This window comes from Lissotriton helveticus, chromosome 11 (assembly GCF_964261635.1).
Source record: "Lissotriton helveticus chromosome 11, aLisHel1.1, whole genome shotgun sequence".
NCBI classification, from domain to species: domain Eukaryota; kingdom Metazoa; phylum Chordata; class Amphibia; order Caudata; family Salamandridae; genus Lissotriton; species Lissotriton helveticus.
The window spans coordinates 1,186,458,745-1,186,477,087 of NC_136072.1; the positions used below are offsets into that span (position 1 = coordinate 1,186,458,745).

The window sequence follows — 18,343 nt, forward strand, 5'->3', positions numbered from 1 at the left end:
TGTGTCAAGAAGAGGCAAGTTATGCAGCTTAATGCAGCACATTTTGTGATAGTATTACCTCATTATTTTGTCATTTTTACACATTAACAGTATTTGGGCAAAGCTTTCACCTCATTAATATCACTTTGACACCCAAATACAACAGTATGCAACAGAAAGGTGATCATTCAACCTTTGCGCACCAACACGTTATTTTAGTAACTTTGTATTCATTTGCGCTAGCAATCATTTTTGTGTTGAAATTTGCAGATTATGCAGCAGGTGATAGATTATGTAGGAAAGGAGGTAAATCCATACTTATGCAGAAAATACTATGACTGCAAATTTGCATAATTCCACTGACTATAATGCATAAGTGACTAGACCCTGCGCTCCAGCTGATCTAAGAATCCATCACACATTTTCAAATAGTGTTTAAATGAATTTTTTTTTGGAATGCACAGACAGGAAAAGGCCACATTTCTGTAGTCTGACCTTTTCTGTACAAAGGCTGGCTGCCTGGTCCTCCTTCCGTACAAAGCAAACACAAGGACATGATCGACGGAGCACTGAAACTTTTCAGACACTCGCCCAGTCACAGATCTAGGTTGAATCCATCATCGTTCTTTAGCTCACTTCACCATACCAGATCGGAACCAGCTATATGCAAATCAGTCTTGGCCCGGTGCCTCATGGGAACAATTTATTCCTAACTGCCAAGCCAGGTCTTCCATGGACTGTAAACAAGCATCCTGGTAACACCCCTCATCAGCCAGGCTAGTTTGAATCCAGAGGCAAAGTGAGTAAGGGACCCCTGTCTGGGCATACCCTGCCAATTTAGGGCACACAAAGCAAACACAAGGAGATGATGGACGGAGTTCTGAAACTTTTCAGACACTCGTACAGATCTGGGTTGAATCCAACATCGTTCTCTAGCCACCACCCAAGTTCAGACCCAGCCATATGTGAATCAGTCTTGACCCTGTTCCCCATGGAAACAGTCCAGCCCGAACTGCCAAGCCAGGTCTCCCATAGACCGGAAACAAGCATCCTGGGATTGGTTTCGGGGTATGTCACCCCCATCAGCCAGGCTAGCTTTAATCCAGTGGTAAAGTGAGCAAGAGACCCACATCTGGGCATACCATGCCAACTTAGGGTGAACAAAGCAAACACAAGGAGATGATGTCCAGAGCGCTGAAACTTTTCAGTCACAGATCTGGGTTGAATCCATCATCGTTCTTTAGCTCACTTCAATACCCAAGTTCAGAGACAGCCATATGCAAATCAGTCTTGACCCTGTTCCTCATTGGAACAGTCCTGCCAAGTCAGCTGTTGGCCGGGCCGGAAATAAGGATCCTAGCACTGGTTTCGGGGTAACACCCCAAATCAGCCAGGCTAGCTTGAATCCAGTGGCAAAGTAAACAAGAGACCCACGTCTGGGCATTCCCTGAGATGATGGACGGAGCACTGACACTTTTCCGACACTCACCCCCAGTCATAGATCTGGGTTGAGTCCATCATCATTCTTTAGCTCACTTTTCCAGCCCAGTTCGGGAAACATCCGTTACAACGAAACTTTTACAACGCACTACCATTACGACGCAACTTTTAAAACGCAAACTATTACAACGCATAGCGCTTGGGGGCGCTCTAGGATAGGGAATAGGTTAATTTACTATCCAATAACCTTCCCTAGTGTCCACAGGGACTGGAGTTGGAATAGTAAATTAAACTATTCACTATCCAGCGCCCAAAAGCATTATGCGTTGTAATGGTATCGGTTGTAAAACTTGCGATGTAAAGGTAGGCGTTGTAAAAGTATGCGTTGTAACGTCATACATCCGCCCAGTTCAGACCCAGGCATATTCAAATCAGTATTGACCCTGTTCCTCATGGGTACTGTCTAGCCTGAACGGAAACAAGCATCCTGGAACCAGTTTCAGAGTAACATCACATATCAGCCAGGCTAGATTTCTGTGACTTGGGGTGAGTGTCTTAAAAGTTTCAGCACTCCGTCCATCATCTCCTTGTGTTTGCTTTGTACGCCTTAAGTTGGCGTGGGTCCCTTTCTCACTTTGCCACTAGATTCAAGCTAGCCTGGTTGATGAGTTGTGTTACCCTGAAACTGGTCCCAGGATGGTTGTTTCCGATCCAGGGAAGACCTGTCTTGGCAGTTTGGGCTGGACTTTCCCATGAGGAACAGGGTCAAGACTATCTTGCATATGGCTGAGTCTGAACTGGGGTGGTGAAGTGACATGAAGATTAATGATGGATTCAACCCAGATCTGTGACTGGGGGTGCTTGTCTGAAAAGTTTCAGCACTCCGTCCATCTTCTCCTTGTGTTTGCCTCCTTTGGTACAGACAGCCATGAATAAAACACAGATTCTAACAAGGTGTAGCATGCCAGCTTTATAGGTCACCCTTGTTTCTGAGTGGACTGTGTCACTGCTTCCCATTCCAGTCTAATACATTAATTAAAGTGTGAGTCTAGGGCAGTGTCTGATGTGTGAGAAACACATGACTAGTTTTGGACTTAGCCCTGTCTGCTAGGGTCATTCCCAAAGGGACTAATATAGATTTTGACACATAGCCTACTTTGTTACAAACGTGACAGAGGGCCCTGCCCGCAAAACCCTCGGTCGGCCGGTCTTATTTAGAGATGTGAGTACTTTCAGTATTCTGTTGATGGATCCCCGATTAACTCTGTTGATGAAATACTTGGTCCAAGTGTCCAACAGGGTAGGGGCCGCCAGAGGACGAACATTACACCACTCACCCTATTTAGGAGAACATTTCCTGGTCGTGGGAGTTATTAATTTTTGTTTTTAAAGCACAAACTTACACTTTGAGAGCTTGTTTTTGCAAAACAAAAATAGTCTGAAGTTTGGTGTATGGGTGTCAAAACCAACAGCGGCTATACACCAAACCTCTAGTAGATTGAAAGGAACTGTTGTGGCGACTGTCCCTTTCAAAATATAGATAAATAGAATGAAGGTAGACTTAGATAATTTTTTAGATATGTAAACTTTAAAGAATAAGGAAAATGCTACTTACCAGTACACATCTGTTCTTGGCATGTAGAGCTGCAGAATTGCACACTATACATAGATGGCCACCTAGTGTTGGGCCCGGATGTTTGCAGTTTGTTTTTCTTGTAGAAAGTCTTTGGAAGTCACGAGATAGGTGACTCCTCCTTTAGATGATACTGCGCATGGGCATCGGCTCCATTCCCAGATTGTTTTTCGCCATTAGGGAAGTGATGAAGCTAAGATTGTGATGACCATGTGTGTTTGTATCTAATGACGATAACACTGGAACAGATAAAGGTAGCCGGGGAGGCGGGTGGGCGTGTGCAATTCTGCAGCTATACATGCCAAGAACAGATGCATACTGGTAAGTAGCATTTTCCGTTCGAGGCATATGAGCTGCAGATTGCACACTATACATAGATTGTATAGCAGTACCCACGTTAGCGGCGACCACCTGTATCTGTTGCAGTTGTTTGAAATAGTGTTTTAAGTACAGCTTGGCCTACAGTGGCTTGTTGCTTTGTTTGCACATCTACACAATAGTGTTTTGTGAATGTGTGCGGTGTAGACCATGTAGCTGCTTTGCAGATGTCTTCTAAGGGAATGTTCCCTAAGAATGCCATGGAAGCCACTATTTTCCTTGTAGAATGGGCTTTTAGAGGAATTGTTAGTGTACGCTTAGCTTTATGATAACATATTTGGATACACTTAACGATCCACCTGGCAATTCCAGATTTTGATATTGGGTTGCCTTTATGCGGTGGTGAAAAAGATACAAAAAGCTGTTTTGTTTTTCTAAAGCTTTGTGTTCACTCTATGTAGTACAGTAATGCTCTTTTGGCATCTAAGTTGTGCAGAGCTCTTTCTGCTACTGTTTGTGGCTGCGAGAAGAAGACTGGCAGTTCCACAGATTGGTTTAGATGGAATGGCAAAATGACTTTTGGAAGGAATTTAGGGTTTGTACGAAGCACAACCTTATTGTGATGCATTTGCAGAAAAGGTTCTTGAATGGTAAATGCTTGCATTTCACTAACTCTTCTTAAAGAAGTAATGGCTACTAGGAAAGCCACCTCCCATGTGAGAAATTGTAATTCGCATTTATGTAAAGGTTCAAATGGAGGACCCATGAGACGTGTGAGCACTATGTTTAAGTTCCACACCGGTGAAGGTGGTGTTCTTGGAGGTATTATTCTTTTGAGACCATCCATGAAAGCTTTAATGGCTGGTACTCTAAAAAGAGACAGATGTTGTCTATTTTGTAAGTAAGCTGCAATGGCAGCTAGGTGCAACCTGATAGATGCGTAGGCTAAATTACACTTTTGAAGGTGTAGTAAATAGCCTATAATGTGTTGGATGGACACATCTTGGGGATTTATGTAGTTGTTTTGACAGTATATTACAAAACGTTTCCACTTAGCAACATAACATGCTCTAGTGGTGGGACGCCTTGCTTCCTTCATAACGTTCATGCACTCTTGAGGGAGTTTAAGATAACCAAACTCTATGACTTCAGGAGCCAGATAGCAAGGTTGAGCTGAGCTGGGTCCGGGTGCCTGATCTCTCCATGGTTCTGAGTTAGAAGATGTGGAGATAGGTTTAGTTTTTGATGTGGTACCACAGATAGCTGTAGCAGTGTGGTGTACCATGGTTATCTGGCCTACGTTGGAGCTACTAGTATGAGTGTTAGCGAGTGTTGTTGCATCTTGCGTACTAGTAAAGGAATCATTGGTAGAGGAAGAAAAGCGTACGCAAATAGTCCTGACTAGTTCATCCATATCGCATTGCCTTTGGCCAATGGGTGTGGGTATCTGGCGGTGAAGTGTGGGAATTTTGCGTTGTCTTGGGTGGCGAAGAGGTCTATCTGAGGTTGTCCCCACATTTGAAAGAACGGCTGAAGAACTTGTGGATGAAGTTCCCACTCGTGCATCTGCTGAGTCTGCCGACTTAGCAGATCTGCCATGGTGTTTTGAACCCCTGGGACGTGTTGGGCTATTAAGAAGATGTTCTGAGGTATAGCCCACCTCCATATCTGCTGAGCTAGTTGAGAGAGCTGCAGAGAGTGTGTCCCTCCTTGTTTGTTTATGTAATACATGGCTGTCATATTGTCTGTGCGGACTAAGACAGTTTTGTTTGTTATTTGTTTTTGGAATGCTTTTAGAGCTAGAAACACAGCTAACAACTTCAGATGGTTGATGTGGAGTAGTTTTTGCATTGGTGTCCACCTTCCCTGTGTGGTGTGATGCAGTAGGTGGGCTCTCTAGCCGGAGAGCGATGCGTCTGCTGTTAGTATTATTTGTGGAACAGGCTCTAGGAGTAGTCGGCCTTTTGACAGGTTTTTTGTGTTCCACCATTGCAGAGAGCGATGAGTCCGACTGTCTACCAACACTAGGTCTGTTAACTGACCATGAGCCTGGTTCCATTGACGTGCTAGACATTCTTGAAGTGGACGCATTTGCAGCCTTGCATAAGGTACTATGAATATGCAAGATGCCATCATCCATATGAGTTGCATAAACACTCGAGCTGGAAGCGAGTGTTGTGATTTCAGGGATGTGGAATTCCTATAGCCCGACGCCCAGGACATATTGTTTGGGGTCAAGGGTAACCAGTTTTAATGTGCATTTTGTCCTTGGGGCAAGCAGGCCCAACGCCCTGCTGCGCAAACCCTTTGGCTGCCAGTTTGAAGTACCACATTAGGGCTCAGGGAAGGACACTGCCTGCAGTTAAGTTAATATTTGTGTTCATATGTTAATGCTGTTCAAACTTGTATTTATGGTTCATTAATTGAGAGCCTTTATTATTAGGCTGAGTGCTCTCAGTAAATGTAAGTTCTGACTGCACTACTGACAGTGGTTCCAGGTTAAAAATGTGGACACGGTTTCAAAGTTTAGCAATATAAGGCTATGCATAATGCTCCCAGAATGCTCTCTGATTAGAAGCAAATATTTGCAGAAGCTTGAAAGCAAGATTAATGATTCTTTGCTTTCAATATAAAATGTTCCTAAAAAACGAAAGTAGGAAAAAATTATGTTTTTGCTAAATTACTGTAAAATTTCAGTTACCATTTCTTTTCAGCATCATTTTGTAAAATGTGTTGATACATGCTAGTATTTCTCCAAAATATTCATATTAGAAAATCAGTGTAACTAGTTTCAATAAGATGTTGGGAAACAAAAATAAACAAGCATTGGCAAAGCCAGTAGGTCTGAAATGGTAGTCAGATTTTTAGTTTTGGCAATGCGTGACTTGTTTTGGCATGGTTTATATAAAAGTACTTAACCAGAACGAGTGCAATCTGGAATTCACTGGTGATGTGAGTAAAGACAGTGTCAATTACTTAGATTTACAAGTAAGTGTCAGAGAGGGACATGTACACAACTTTATCGAAAACCAACAGCTGGGAATAGTGTATTGCACTCGTCAAGCAGCCATCCCCGAAAACTCATTAATAACATCCCATATGGGGAGTTGTTACGACTCAAACGTAACTGTAGTCAGACTGAGGATTTTGAGCAAGCTGCATTAGAAAGTATTGAGAGATTTAGGATGAGAGGATATAGTGGGCAACTCCTCCAGGATACTTTGAATAAAGTCAGACAATTACCCCGTACAAGTCTTTTTGTTAAAAAAACACGCCCCATCACAGACGGTAAATTCCGCATGATAACACCATATGCTGCCAACTCTTTTAAATTGAAATCCATAATGTCCAAACATTGGCACATTCTTAAATTGGATCTGATTGTAGGGCCAGACATCCCAGAAATGCCACTAATCACGTTTAAAAGGGCAAGATCATTACGTGATCAGATGGTTCATAGCTATTTGCAGCCTCCAGAAAAACAAACAGGCACTTTAAAGGACGCAAAAGGGTTTTTTCCCTGTGGGAAACGCAAAGCCTGCACAGCCAGCAAGAGAACATTGATATATGAAGTCCCTGGCTGTAGAGATGGCAAGAAAATAGACAAATTTATGTCCTGTCACACGGATCATGCGGTCTACTGTCTGATATGTCCTTGCTTATTGAGATATGTTGGAAGCACCATTAATCCTGTTAAACTAAGGGTGCTTGAACATATGAGAGCCATCGCAAATAGAGATTTCTCGTATCCGGTGGCCCGTCACTTCGCTTTAAAACACAAGAGTGACAGGAATCTCCTGAGATATTTTTGCCTAGACCACGTTAGTGAGAATCCAAGAGGAGGCAATAGGCTGCAAACATTAAGGAGATTAGAATCTCGATATATTGTTGATCTAGAGACAAGAACGCCAAAGGGCCTCAATATGGGTGAAGAACTGGCATCACACTTAGGATGATGAATCAGTAATATATCAATGTGTAATTCTTTGATACTGCAATTTGAATATGTAATTTTGAATGATATGCAAAACGAAAATTATGAGAAATGGGTTTTTTATTGAAAAGCTGCACCTAAATTTGTATATTTGTTGTATTTCTTGCATCAGAAAACACTTTGGTTTAAATATTCCTATTTCCCGCAGCCAATATCTGGCTGCCAGTGCCGATCCACGGCAAGATTCATGCCCTCATGACTATCGATTATGAATATGCTACTTACCAGTATGCATCTGTTCTTGGCATGTAGGGCTGCTAACATTCATATCTTAGCATTAGATCGCCGCCTAGTGTTGGGCTCGGATGATTGCACATTGTTGTCCTGGAAGAGTCTTCGAAGTATCCTGAGATAGGTGGCTCCTCCCCTGGACTACAGTGCGCATGGGCATCGGCTCCATCCCCAGATTGTTTTTCGCCATTGTGGCAGGAGATGGAGTGAAAGTGTAAAGGATGTCCATGCTAATGAATAAATACAATAGTATATCTGCAGCTGCGACAGGCACCGGGGAGGAGGGCGGGCGATATGAATGTTAGCAGCCCTACATGCCAAGAACAGATGCATACTGGTAAGTAGCATATTCAGTTCGAGGCATGTGGGCTGCTAAATTCATATCTTAGCATAGAATACATAGCAGTCCCTCCATCAGCGGCGGTTGCCCGTGCCAGCTGCAGAAACCTGAAAAAGTGTCTTGAGAACAGCCTGTCCTACAGCTGCTTGCTGCTTGGAATGCACATCAACACAGTAGTGTTTTGTGAAGGTATGTGGTGTGACCCACGTGGCTGCTCTGCAAATATCCTCTAAAGGAATGTTCCCTAGGAAAGCCATGGATGCCCCCAGTTTGCGTGTGGAGTGCGCTCTGGGGGGTATTGTTAAAGTGCGCTTGGCTTTCTGATAACATATCTGGATGCACTTAACAATCCACCTGGCTATCCCTGCTTTAGAAATTGGGTTGCCTTTGTGTTGTGGTGCGAAGGCAACAAAGAGTTGTTTTGTCTTTCTAAAGGGTTGTGTTCTGTCTATGTAGTACATCAACGCCCTCCGTACATCTAAGGTATGGAGCATTCTTTCCGCCACCGTTTGCGGGTTTTGAAAGAATGCTGGCAAGTCAATAGTTTGATTAAGATGAAACTGCGACACCACCTTAGGAAGGAATTTAGGGTTAGTGCGTAGCACCACCCTATTTGGGTGAATTTGAATGAACGGCTCTTGTATGGTGAGCGCTTGCAGCTCACTGACACGCCTCAGAGACGTAATAGCTATCAGAAAGGCCACTTTCCACGTAAGGAATTGGAGCTCACACGAGTGCAGTGGCTCAAATGGTGGCCCCATCAGTCTGGTGAGAACGACGTTGAGGTTCCACACCGGAGCTGGTGGAGTCCTTGGGGGAATGACTCTCTTCAGACCTTCAAGGAAGGCTTTAATGGCGGGCACCCTGAAGACAGAGAGGTGCTGCCTGTTCTGAAGATAAGCCGCTATGGCTGAGAGATGTATCCTAATGGAAGTGTACGCCAGATTGCACTTGTAGAGATGTAACAGATAACAGATGATGTTGGGAATAGATGCATCTAGCGGGTTGATGTCATTGGACGTACAGTAGATGACAAAACGCTTCCACTTAGCAGCATAGCATGCTCTAGTAGTAGGTTTCCTCGCCTCCTTGATGATACTCATGCATTCTGGAGGTAGGTTAAGGTATCCAAACTCTAGGACTTCAGGAGCCAGATCGCCAGGTTGAGCTGTCGTGGATCTGGATGCTGAATGTCTCCATGGTTCTGCGTCAAAAGACTGGGTGTGAGGCGCAGTCTTTGATGCGGCACCACCGAGAGTTCGAGGAACGTGGTGTACCAAGCTTGGCGCGCCCACGTTGGAGCAACCAGGACGAGAGTCATGGAGTGCTGCCTTAGCTTTCTTGCGACCAGCGGTATTAGAGGGGCTGGCGGAAAAGCGTATGCAAATTTGCCTGACCAGTTCATCCATATCGCATTCCCCTGCGACTGTGGGTGAGGGAACCTGGCGGCAAAGAGTCGGCATTTTGCGTTCTCCTTTGTTGCGAACAGGTCTATCTCCGGATGACCCCACTTTTGGAAGAACGGGTGGAGAACAGAAGGGTGTATCTCCCACTCGTGCATCTGATGGCTGTATCTGCTGAGCAGATCCGCCATCTGATTGTCCTTGCCCGGGAGGTGTTCTGCCATGAGGAAGATGTTCCTCTGAATGGCCCACTTCCACATGCTCTGAGCCAGATGAGACAGCTGTGGCGAGTGGGTGCCTCCCTGCTTTTGAATGTAGTACATCGCGGTCATGTTGTCCGTCCGGACTAGCACGACCTTGTTGCTCAGATGTACAATGAAGGACTTGAGCGCCATGAAGATTGCCATCAGTTCCAGATAGTTGATGTGCATCTTCTGTTGCTGCGTCGTCCATAGTCCCTGCACTGTGTAAGTGAGCACATGAGCTCCCCATCCCTGGAGAGATGCGTCCGTTGTCAGGATAATCTGCGGCACAGGCTCTTGGAACAGTCGGCCCTTGCAAAGGTTGTGTGGAGTCCACCAATGCAGAGAGTCGTATGCCCGACTGGTAACCAACACTAGGTCTGTCAATTGCCCACGAGCCTGTGTCCACTGATTCGCTAAGCACTCCTGGAGCGGGCGCATATGCAACCGTGCGTGAGGGACTATGAAGATGCAGGAGGCCATCATGCCTATCAACTGCATGAACACTCTCGCTGGCAGGGAGTGTTGTGGTCTGAATCGTTGGATCAGCGACTGAATGCTGTCGATTCTGACTTGGTTTGGCTGAGCCATGGCTGTCAGGGTGTTGATCGTAGCACCCAGGAACTGCCGGACATGTGCCGGCTGGAGATGCGATTTTGGGTAGTTCAGGGAGAAACCCAGATCGTGAAGCAGGCGAATTGTAGTCGACATGTCTGCGGCGCACTGTTGCTCCGACTTGGCTTGTACGAGCCAGTCGTCTAGGTAGGGGTAGACATGGATATTCTGCCTCCTGAGGTGCGCCGCCACTGTCGCTAGACACTTGGTGAACACCCTCGGGGCTGTTGTGACTCCGAAGGGTAGGACTTTGAACTGGTAGTGCCTGCCTTGAATAGTGAACCTGAGATATTTCCTGTGTGACGGGTGTAGTGGAATATGGAAATAAGCATCCTTGAGATCTAAGGTTGCTAAGAAGTCTCCCTGGTTTAGCAAGGGAAGAATCTGCTGCAGTGTAAGCATGTGGAAATGTTCCGATAGTATGTACAGGTTGAGGGGACGTAGATCGAGAATGGGCCTGAGAGAACCGTCCTTCTTTGGAATAAGGAAGTACAGGGAATATACCCCTGTGCCTTCCTCCCCCACCGGCACGAGCTCGATTGCGCCTTTTTGCAGCATCGCCACTACTTCCTGCTGCAATAAGTGCAAGTGCTCTGCGGACATAGGCCTTTGCCTTGGTGGGATGTTGGGTGGAGTGGACTTCAACTCTAGGCAATAACCATACTGAACTAATTGTCGCACCCACCTGTCTGTGGTGATGTTTCTCCAGACGGGCAGGAACTGCTGCAGTCTCCCCCCGACAGGTGTTAGGTGGTCGGGGGGCAGTGACAGAGAGTCACTGTTTGCTCGGAGTAGAGGTGCGGGAGCTGTTGTTTCCTCTGCCGCGACCTCTGTTGCTGTTGTTCCTATAACCTCCCTTGGTCTGCTTAGTGAACGAGGCTTGCGCCCCACCTTTGGAGAACTGGGATTGTTGACCCATCTGTCCTCTGGTGACTCCACGTGCACCTGAGCGACGAAAATTGCCGCCACGAAACTGTTGGGACTGCAGAGCCCCCATAGATTTAGCAGTTTCCGTGTCCTTCTTTATCTTCTCTAAGGTGGTGTCAACATCCGGACCAAACAGACTATCAGGATTGACCGGCTGATTCAGAATTGTCGTCTGAATATCCTGCTTGAACCCTGAGATGCGGAGCCAGGCTTGTCTTCTCAGCATAACGCTAGTGTTGATAGCCCTAGCAGCTGTGTCCGCAGCGTCAAGTGCACACTTGATGGCTGCGTTTGATATTAGCTTCCCTTCCTCAATAAGCATCTTGGTGCCTTCTTGGAACTGTGGGGGCAGGTGTTGTATAATTTGTTCTAGGGTGTCGTAGTGCGCCCTATCATAACGCGCCAGGAGCGCCTGTGTATTTGCGATGCGCCAAAAGTTTGCCGCCTGTGCAGCCACTCTTTTGCCTCCTGCCTCAAGCACTTTGGACTCCTTGTCCGGGGGAGGAGCTTCACCCGTTGTCTGGGAGTTGGCACGTTTCCTGGCATTGGCAACCACAAGAGAGTCCAGTGGCAACTGTCCCCGGATGTAGACGGGGTCCGCAGGAGCAGGCCTGTACTTCTTTTCAATGCGAGGGTTGACCACTCTAGCCCTCGTAGGCTCCTTAAAAATGTCTCCAGCATGTTTGAGAACACCTTTCAGCATAGGAAGTGTTTTTACTGTCCTCTCAGATATGGCAAAGGTGTCAAAAAGGAAGTCTTCCTCAACCGGGTCGGCATGCATGTCCACATCATGATTGGCCGCCGCCCGTTCAATTAGTGCATGAAATCCTGCTGAGTCCTCAGTCGGGGATGCACGTGCATTAAAGGTCTGCGGGTCTTGGCCCGCCCCCTGGGTGTTTTGGTCACCAGAGTCGTCGTATGAATCTGGTTGTACATCAGGGTCATCGATGGGGAAATTGTACTGTTCATCCTCATCATCTTCCTCACCCACAGAGTGTTCTGGGGAGGGAGTAGGGCTCCGTCTTGGAGGAGGCTGAATCGGCTCCGTGAGGCCTACGGCGTCAAGGGGCACCCTCTTCTTCTTCAACGGGATGACGTAGGGGTCCACCGGCTCCGAAGTGATCTTCCGTTTATAGAGGGTCAGCTTGCCGGTGGCAGCATCGATGAAATGCTCTGAATCGTCCACCGATTCGAGTACACGACGTGGAAGAGGGTCTGGCAGTGAGGAAACCTGCTTCGGAGCCGACTTCGTCGAAAACGCTTTCGGCGCCTCCTTAGGTGGCAAGAGAAAAAGGAGTTTCCCCGAAGGCTTAGCCGGAGCGTCCTTTTGCGGCTGCGGTGATGGCATCGGAGCCGATGGAGCAAGGGCCTTCTCCCTGATTCTCTGCAGTGACTCCGCAATAGGGGACGGTACACTGCCAGTTGGTTTTGTCGCCGACAAGGATGCTTTGAGCGGTCCCTCGGATCCGACGCCCTCGCGGGCCTTGTGCGGTTTGGGCGCGGAAACCTTCTTCGGGTCCTCCGAATCTTGAGGCCGGGGCGCCGACTTCTTGGGCGTAGCCTCTTTGGAGCCGACCTTGGCGGGCTTGGACGGCGCCGGAGCCGTTGATCCGAGCCGACTATCTTTCTTGGGGGCCCCTTCATCGGGCGTCGGCTTCGATTTCGGAGCGTCGGAATCGACCGACTTCCTCGGCTTCTGCGGACCGGAGGTCGACGGAGCCGACGGGGTGACGGGCACCGACTTCTTCACAGGCACGGCAGCCATCTTAGGAACACTCGAGTCCTTTGGTTTCAGTTTCGATTTCGGGTCGGCCATTTTAGGTGTTGACGACCCCGACGGTTTCAGTTTCGGTTTCGAAACATCGTGCCCAGCAAGTGAGTCCGAAGCCGGGCCTGAAGGCGGGGCTGTGGCTTGCGGCAACGGGTCCAGGGTAAGGCCGACAGGCGATCCCGTGTCCCGGTCGTCCTCGAAACTTTCGGGGCAGAGCTCGTCCGCAGAGCTGTCCGCCGCGGCCCCATAAATTTCATCGTCGTCTCCTACCTCTTCGACGTACTCGAGGACCGGACCCGCGACTCCGTCGTCGTCACCCGGATCCGCCTCGACCTCCGACTGTGAGGGGGAGATTTGTAGAAGGTGACCCTGGACCTCTTCTTCCGGGTCGCCGAAGATGTTCTCCGGATCCGGGGCCGCTTGCCTAGCTTCCAAGCGCACCGCGCGCCGAAGCTTGAGAGTTTTCTTGGAGCGGAACTGTGCACAGGCCTTGCACTTGCCGTCGTCGTGGTCCGGTGAAAAGCACTTGTTACACACAGGGTGTAGATCGATGTGTGGGTACTTAGACCCACAGAGCGGGCAGTACTTGAACGGGCTCCGCTCCATGTCCGTAAAGGCTTGCTGTCGTGTCGCGATGAGAAGGCCTCAAAGTTCAGAAAGCGAAGAAAACTCCGCTTATTCCGGCTTCAAGAGACGGAAGACTCGAGACCGAGCGCAGACAATACCGACGCAAGAAAATCGAGGCCTTTTGGCCGGTAAAAGATAGTTTTACTTGGTTCCGACAGTAAGACGTCGAAACCACATCCGAACCCAATGGCGGAAAAAAACAATCTGGGGATGGAGCCGATGCCCATGCGCACTGTAGTCCAGGGGAGGAGCCACCTATCTCAGGATACTTCGAAGACTCTTCCAGGACAACAATGTGCAATCATCCGAGCCCAACACTAGGCGGCGATCTAATGCTAAGATATGAATTTAGCAGCCCACATGCCTCGAACATGTGGTTTTCATGTGGATGTTTCGCTATGTTGCATGAGGTTTATTCTTGTGTCTAGTTTCGACAAATTTTGTCCCACTAGCTATTACAAGTAATGACTGAAATTAGTGTTTGCCGATACACGGCTTTAATTATGGTTTGGATAACCCAATATGTGTTTTATATGATGCATGTTCAATCATCACACACTGAAAGATGGGGCTCGAGATAGCGCGTGTGATGTAGTCCATTGTTTGTTTCCATGAGATTTGCAAACATAGATAATGGTGCCGCATAGCGTTTTCCGATGTGAACACTGACGAAGGGATTTTTTCCTGAAACGCGTTTGTTCTGAATAAACCCTTTCACGACATGCTGCTATATGCGTGAGTGCTGTTTTTTCCGTGAACCCGGCTGGGTATTATTTGGAAATTGGAGCTTGCATATATATATGTATATATATATATATATATATATATATATATATATATATATATATATATATATATATATATATATATATATATATATATATATTCATATATATATATATTCTATATGCTCCGGGATCCCGCACATGGGTGGGGATTATTCATAGATTGTGACTATTGAGGAGTATCCCCTGGATGAGAACCATTTACTATTACTCATTTAAAACAATGGTTGGGAATCCCTAGTGAGTCAGCGGGTACAGGTGCACGCAATATTATGCGCAGTCCTCCATGTCCACTGTCCAGCTCACCCTTCTGGACATTAAGTCTGTGAACTTGACACTGACAGCGGAGACCTAGCCCTTTGACCGATGCCCGATGGAGCTACCTTGATAGCTACAGAGGAGATGGGCTGTGGACTTCTCCATCAGCAATCACCTACCCAGCCGGACATTGGGCAGACACTTTACTGCGTCTCCCCGCTGAATCTCCCTCCCCGTTTCCCTTTCACCCTTACCCTCCTTACCCTTCCTCGCGCCATTAATCTGGTCTTATATGCGGTTTTAATGTTTCGAGATACCAATGTAACCTGTAACTGATGTAACCAGAGACCTAGCTATCTGACGATGCCCAATGGAGCTACCTGGAGAGCTAAAGGGGAGTTTGGCTGTGGATTCCCTCCTCAGCTGTCACCTACCCAGTCGGTCATTGGGCAGACTTTCCTTTCGTCTCTTCATACCGTCTACCCCCCTCTTCCTCTCCCTTTTCACTCCCCCTCTCCCTCTATCTGCTCCATTTGACTCCCCTTCTCACTCTTTATTGTGTTGCATATATTTATATATACCCCCTTAACCTTCTAAGCTCCAGTTATTTCGTCTTCTACTATCTTGAAATGTTTTTCTAGTAACGGATGTAATCCTGTAACTGATGTCATTTTGTGATTTCTGTGAAACCTTATGTAAAGCGCCGATACCTCCGGGTCTAGCCAGAGCTATATAAAACTCAAAATAAAATAAAATAAATTATTCAAATTGGTGTGTAGTGATAAACTGTAATAGATTTAAGTAGTACCTGTGAGATAACAGAACTCAGGGATCAAAATTATTGGACCGGGAACAGATCCTTCTGGGCCACGCTTTCTTTTCGGCTGACTTACAATTGCAGGTTGACTAAGATCAGTGATCTCAAGGTTGTATTGCTGTAAACAAATAAGAACTTGAAATAATTTTCAACTCCTCACACACAATAGCATGGCAATATTTTCTGCATTGAATATGTAGAGCAGGAGATGTGATGCCCTGAAGTTATGGCACACTAGCTTAAGGCAGGGAAGTATTGCAATGCAGAAGATTGGAATAATTTGTTTATATCTATATTCTTTTTGTATAGCAAAATAATCCTGATATTAAGAGATAGCCTGGTTTGCATAGGTACTAATGTGACCATCTAAATACTTAAAAATGAACTTTTTATCTAATAGGAGTCCTCCAGAAACTAGTAAATACAGCCATTTGGTTCGAGGTATCAATTTTTAGACTAGACAGACAAAGTTAAGCAGTGGGTCAATGAGAGGAACAAGTGGACAGCCTCTGAACTGCTGTTTGTTTAAACTCATTTCGATTTGAGATCAGCCTACAAAACTGCCACTCAATATTATAACAGTCACAATTAATGTAGCTCTTTCTTTTATTCAAACATTTCAGATTAGCCTATCTCTGAAGCCAATACAGATGAGCTCCACTGATGTCCAACTTGACCAAGTCTTCCTTTTTATACAAACATTTTAGACTAGTAATGGCAAATTGACCAGGAATTTTAGGATGTACAAGAAAATAAGTAATCGGTTTACTTACCCTGTAAGCATTTAATTGTAGCTTGTTGTGCTGTAGATTCATATGCCTAGCATTGTCCTGCTATCTAGTTTTGGGCTTGGATGATAACAAGGTGTTTTTTGTATTGTGACTCCTCCGATGTGAGTTGCACAGGTTGCTTGGCGTCTTTATTAGTGTGTTTTGATCCATTGGGTGAGCATTAGAAAAGGAGCAATAAAGTGACAGAATAAAGTAACATGCATACAATTATGAATGTGTACTGTTTAACCCCTTCCACGCTGGCACCATTCCCCTGCTGTCCTGGGGGGAGGGGGACGCGACAGCGCCCGCATGCTCATGACGAGCTGAGCTCGTCACAGGTGCATTGGCTCCCGTGGAACACTCCGCACAGCAGGGGCTTTCTCCCAGCACCTGAGCGTTCCACGGGCCATGACGAGCTCAGCTCGTCATGAGCACCCAAGAGATGTATGCCATGACGAGCTGAGCTGGTCATGAGCATACAACGGGTTAATGCTAAACATATTATGAAGTACTGCAACCAAAAGCCACTGAGGAGGAAGATGGGTGCATATTAATCTAAGGCACTAAACACTACAAATAGATGCTTACAGGGTAAGTAATATATCCCATTTGCAGCATGTGTTTGCGGTAGATACATACACTTAGCATCAAATGGAAATAAGTACTCCCATTTGTGGCGGCTAGCAATTGGTTGGAGTACTTGCTTGAAAAAGTGTCACAAGTACAGCTTGAACCACTGTGTTGGTATGTGAATACATCAACACAGTAGCGTTTGGTAAATGTATGTGGTGTTTTCCATGTTGCTCCCTTACAGATATCCTCTATAGGGATATGTCCTAGAAAGGCCATAGCAAATCATTGTATACGTATGGAATGAGCCCGTTGTGGTATTATAAGGAAAATGCTATTTACCAGTATCCATCTGTTCTTGGCATGTAGGGCTGCAGAGTCACACACTAGTGCATAGATCGCCATCTGGTGGTGGGCCCTGACGATGACACTTTGTTGTTGTCTTGGAAGAGTCTTTGTCTGTTAGATGACTCCTCCTGTAGATCGTAGTGCGCATTGGCATCGACTCGATTGCTTTTCGCCATTGGGGAAATGGAGTTGTAGGAGTACAGAAAAAGATGACCATGTCTCGTGTATCTAATTAAGATACTACTGGAACAGATATAGGTAGCCGGGGAGGCGTGTGTGGCTCTGCAGCCCTACATGCAAAGAACAGATGCCTATTGGTAAGTAGCATTTTCCGTTCGAGGAATATGGGCTGCAGACCACACACTAGTGCATTGATTGCATAGCAGTTTTCACCCTTAGCGGTGACCACCAGTATCTGTTGTAGTAGTTTGAAATAATGTCTTGAGTACAGCCTGGACCACATTAGCTTGTTGTTTTGCTTGAACATCTACACAGTAGTGCTTTGTAAATGTTTGCAGTGTAGACCATGTAGCTGCTTTACAGACATCATCTAGGGGTACATTTCCTAGGAATGCCATAGATACCCTTAATTTACGGGTGAAATGAGCCCTAGTGAGAATGGATAGCGTGTTTCTCGCTTTTTGGTAAGAAATTTGAATTCAGTTAACAATCCACCTTCCAATCCCAATTTTTGAAATGGGATTACCTTCATGTGGAGGAGAGGGCACAAACAATTGTTTTGTTTTACGAAATGGTTTTGTCCCATCAATGTTGTAGAGGAGCGCTCTTTTTACATCTAATGTATGTTGAGCTCTTTCCACAACTGTTTGTGGTTGAGAAAAGAGAACTGGCAACTCAATAGATTGATTGAGGTAGAATGGTGAAATGACTTTTGGAAGGAATCTCGGGTTTGTTTTAAGAACCACTTTGTGATGGAGTTGTATGAATGGTTCTTGAATTGTTAATGGCTGGATCTCACTTACTCTTCTGAGTGAGGTAATCGCAACTAAAAAAGCAACTTTCCATGTAAGGAACAGTAATTCACACTTATGCAAGGGTTCAAATGGAGGACCCATAAGTCTAGTGAGAACAATATTTAAGTTCCATACTGGGGAGGGTGGTATCCTGGGAGGAATTATTCTTTTGAGTCCTTCCATAAACGCTTTGATGGCAGGTATGCTAAATAATGACAAATGTTGTCAGTTTTGAAGGAAAGCTGCTATAGCAGCACGATGTAACCTGATTGAGGAGTACGCTAAACTAAATATTTGT

At 46.1% G+C, this 18,343-nt stretch overlaps 1 protein-coding gene across 1 annotated transcript in view; it reads right to left on the reverse strand.

Moving 5' to 3' along the window:
- PIWIL1 (piwi like RNA-mediated gene silencing 1) overlaps positions 1–18,343 on the reverse strand; it is a 1,966,306-nt gene that overhangs the window by 890,219 nt on the left and 1,057,744 nt on the right. The window contains exon 10 of the mRNA XM_078668015.1: positions 15,372–15,498. Coding sequence (XP_078524141.1) covers positions 15,372–15,498 — 127 coding nt within the window. The remainder of the gene's footprint in view (positions 1–15,371; positions 15,499–18,343) is intronic.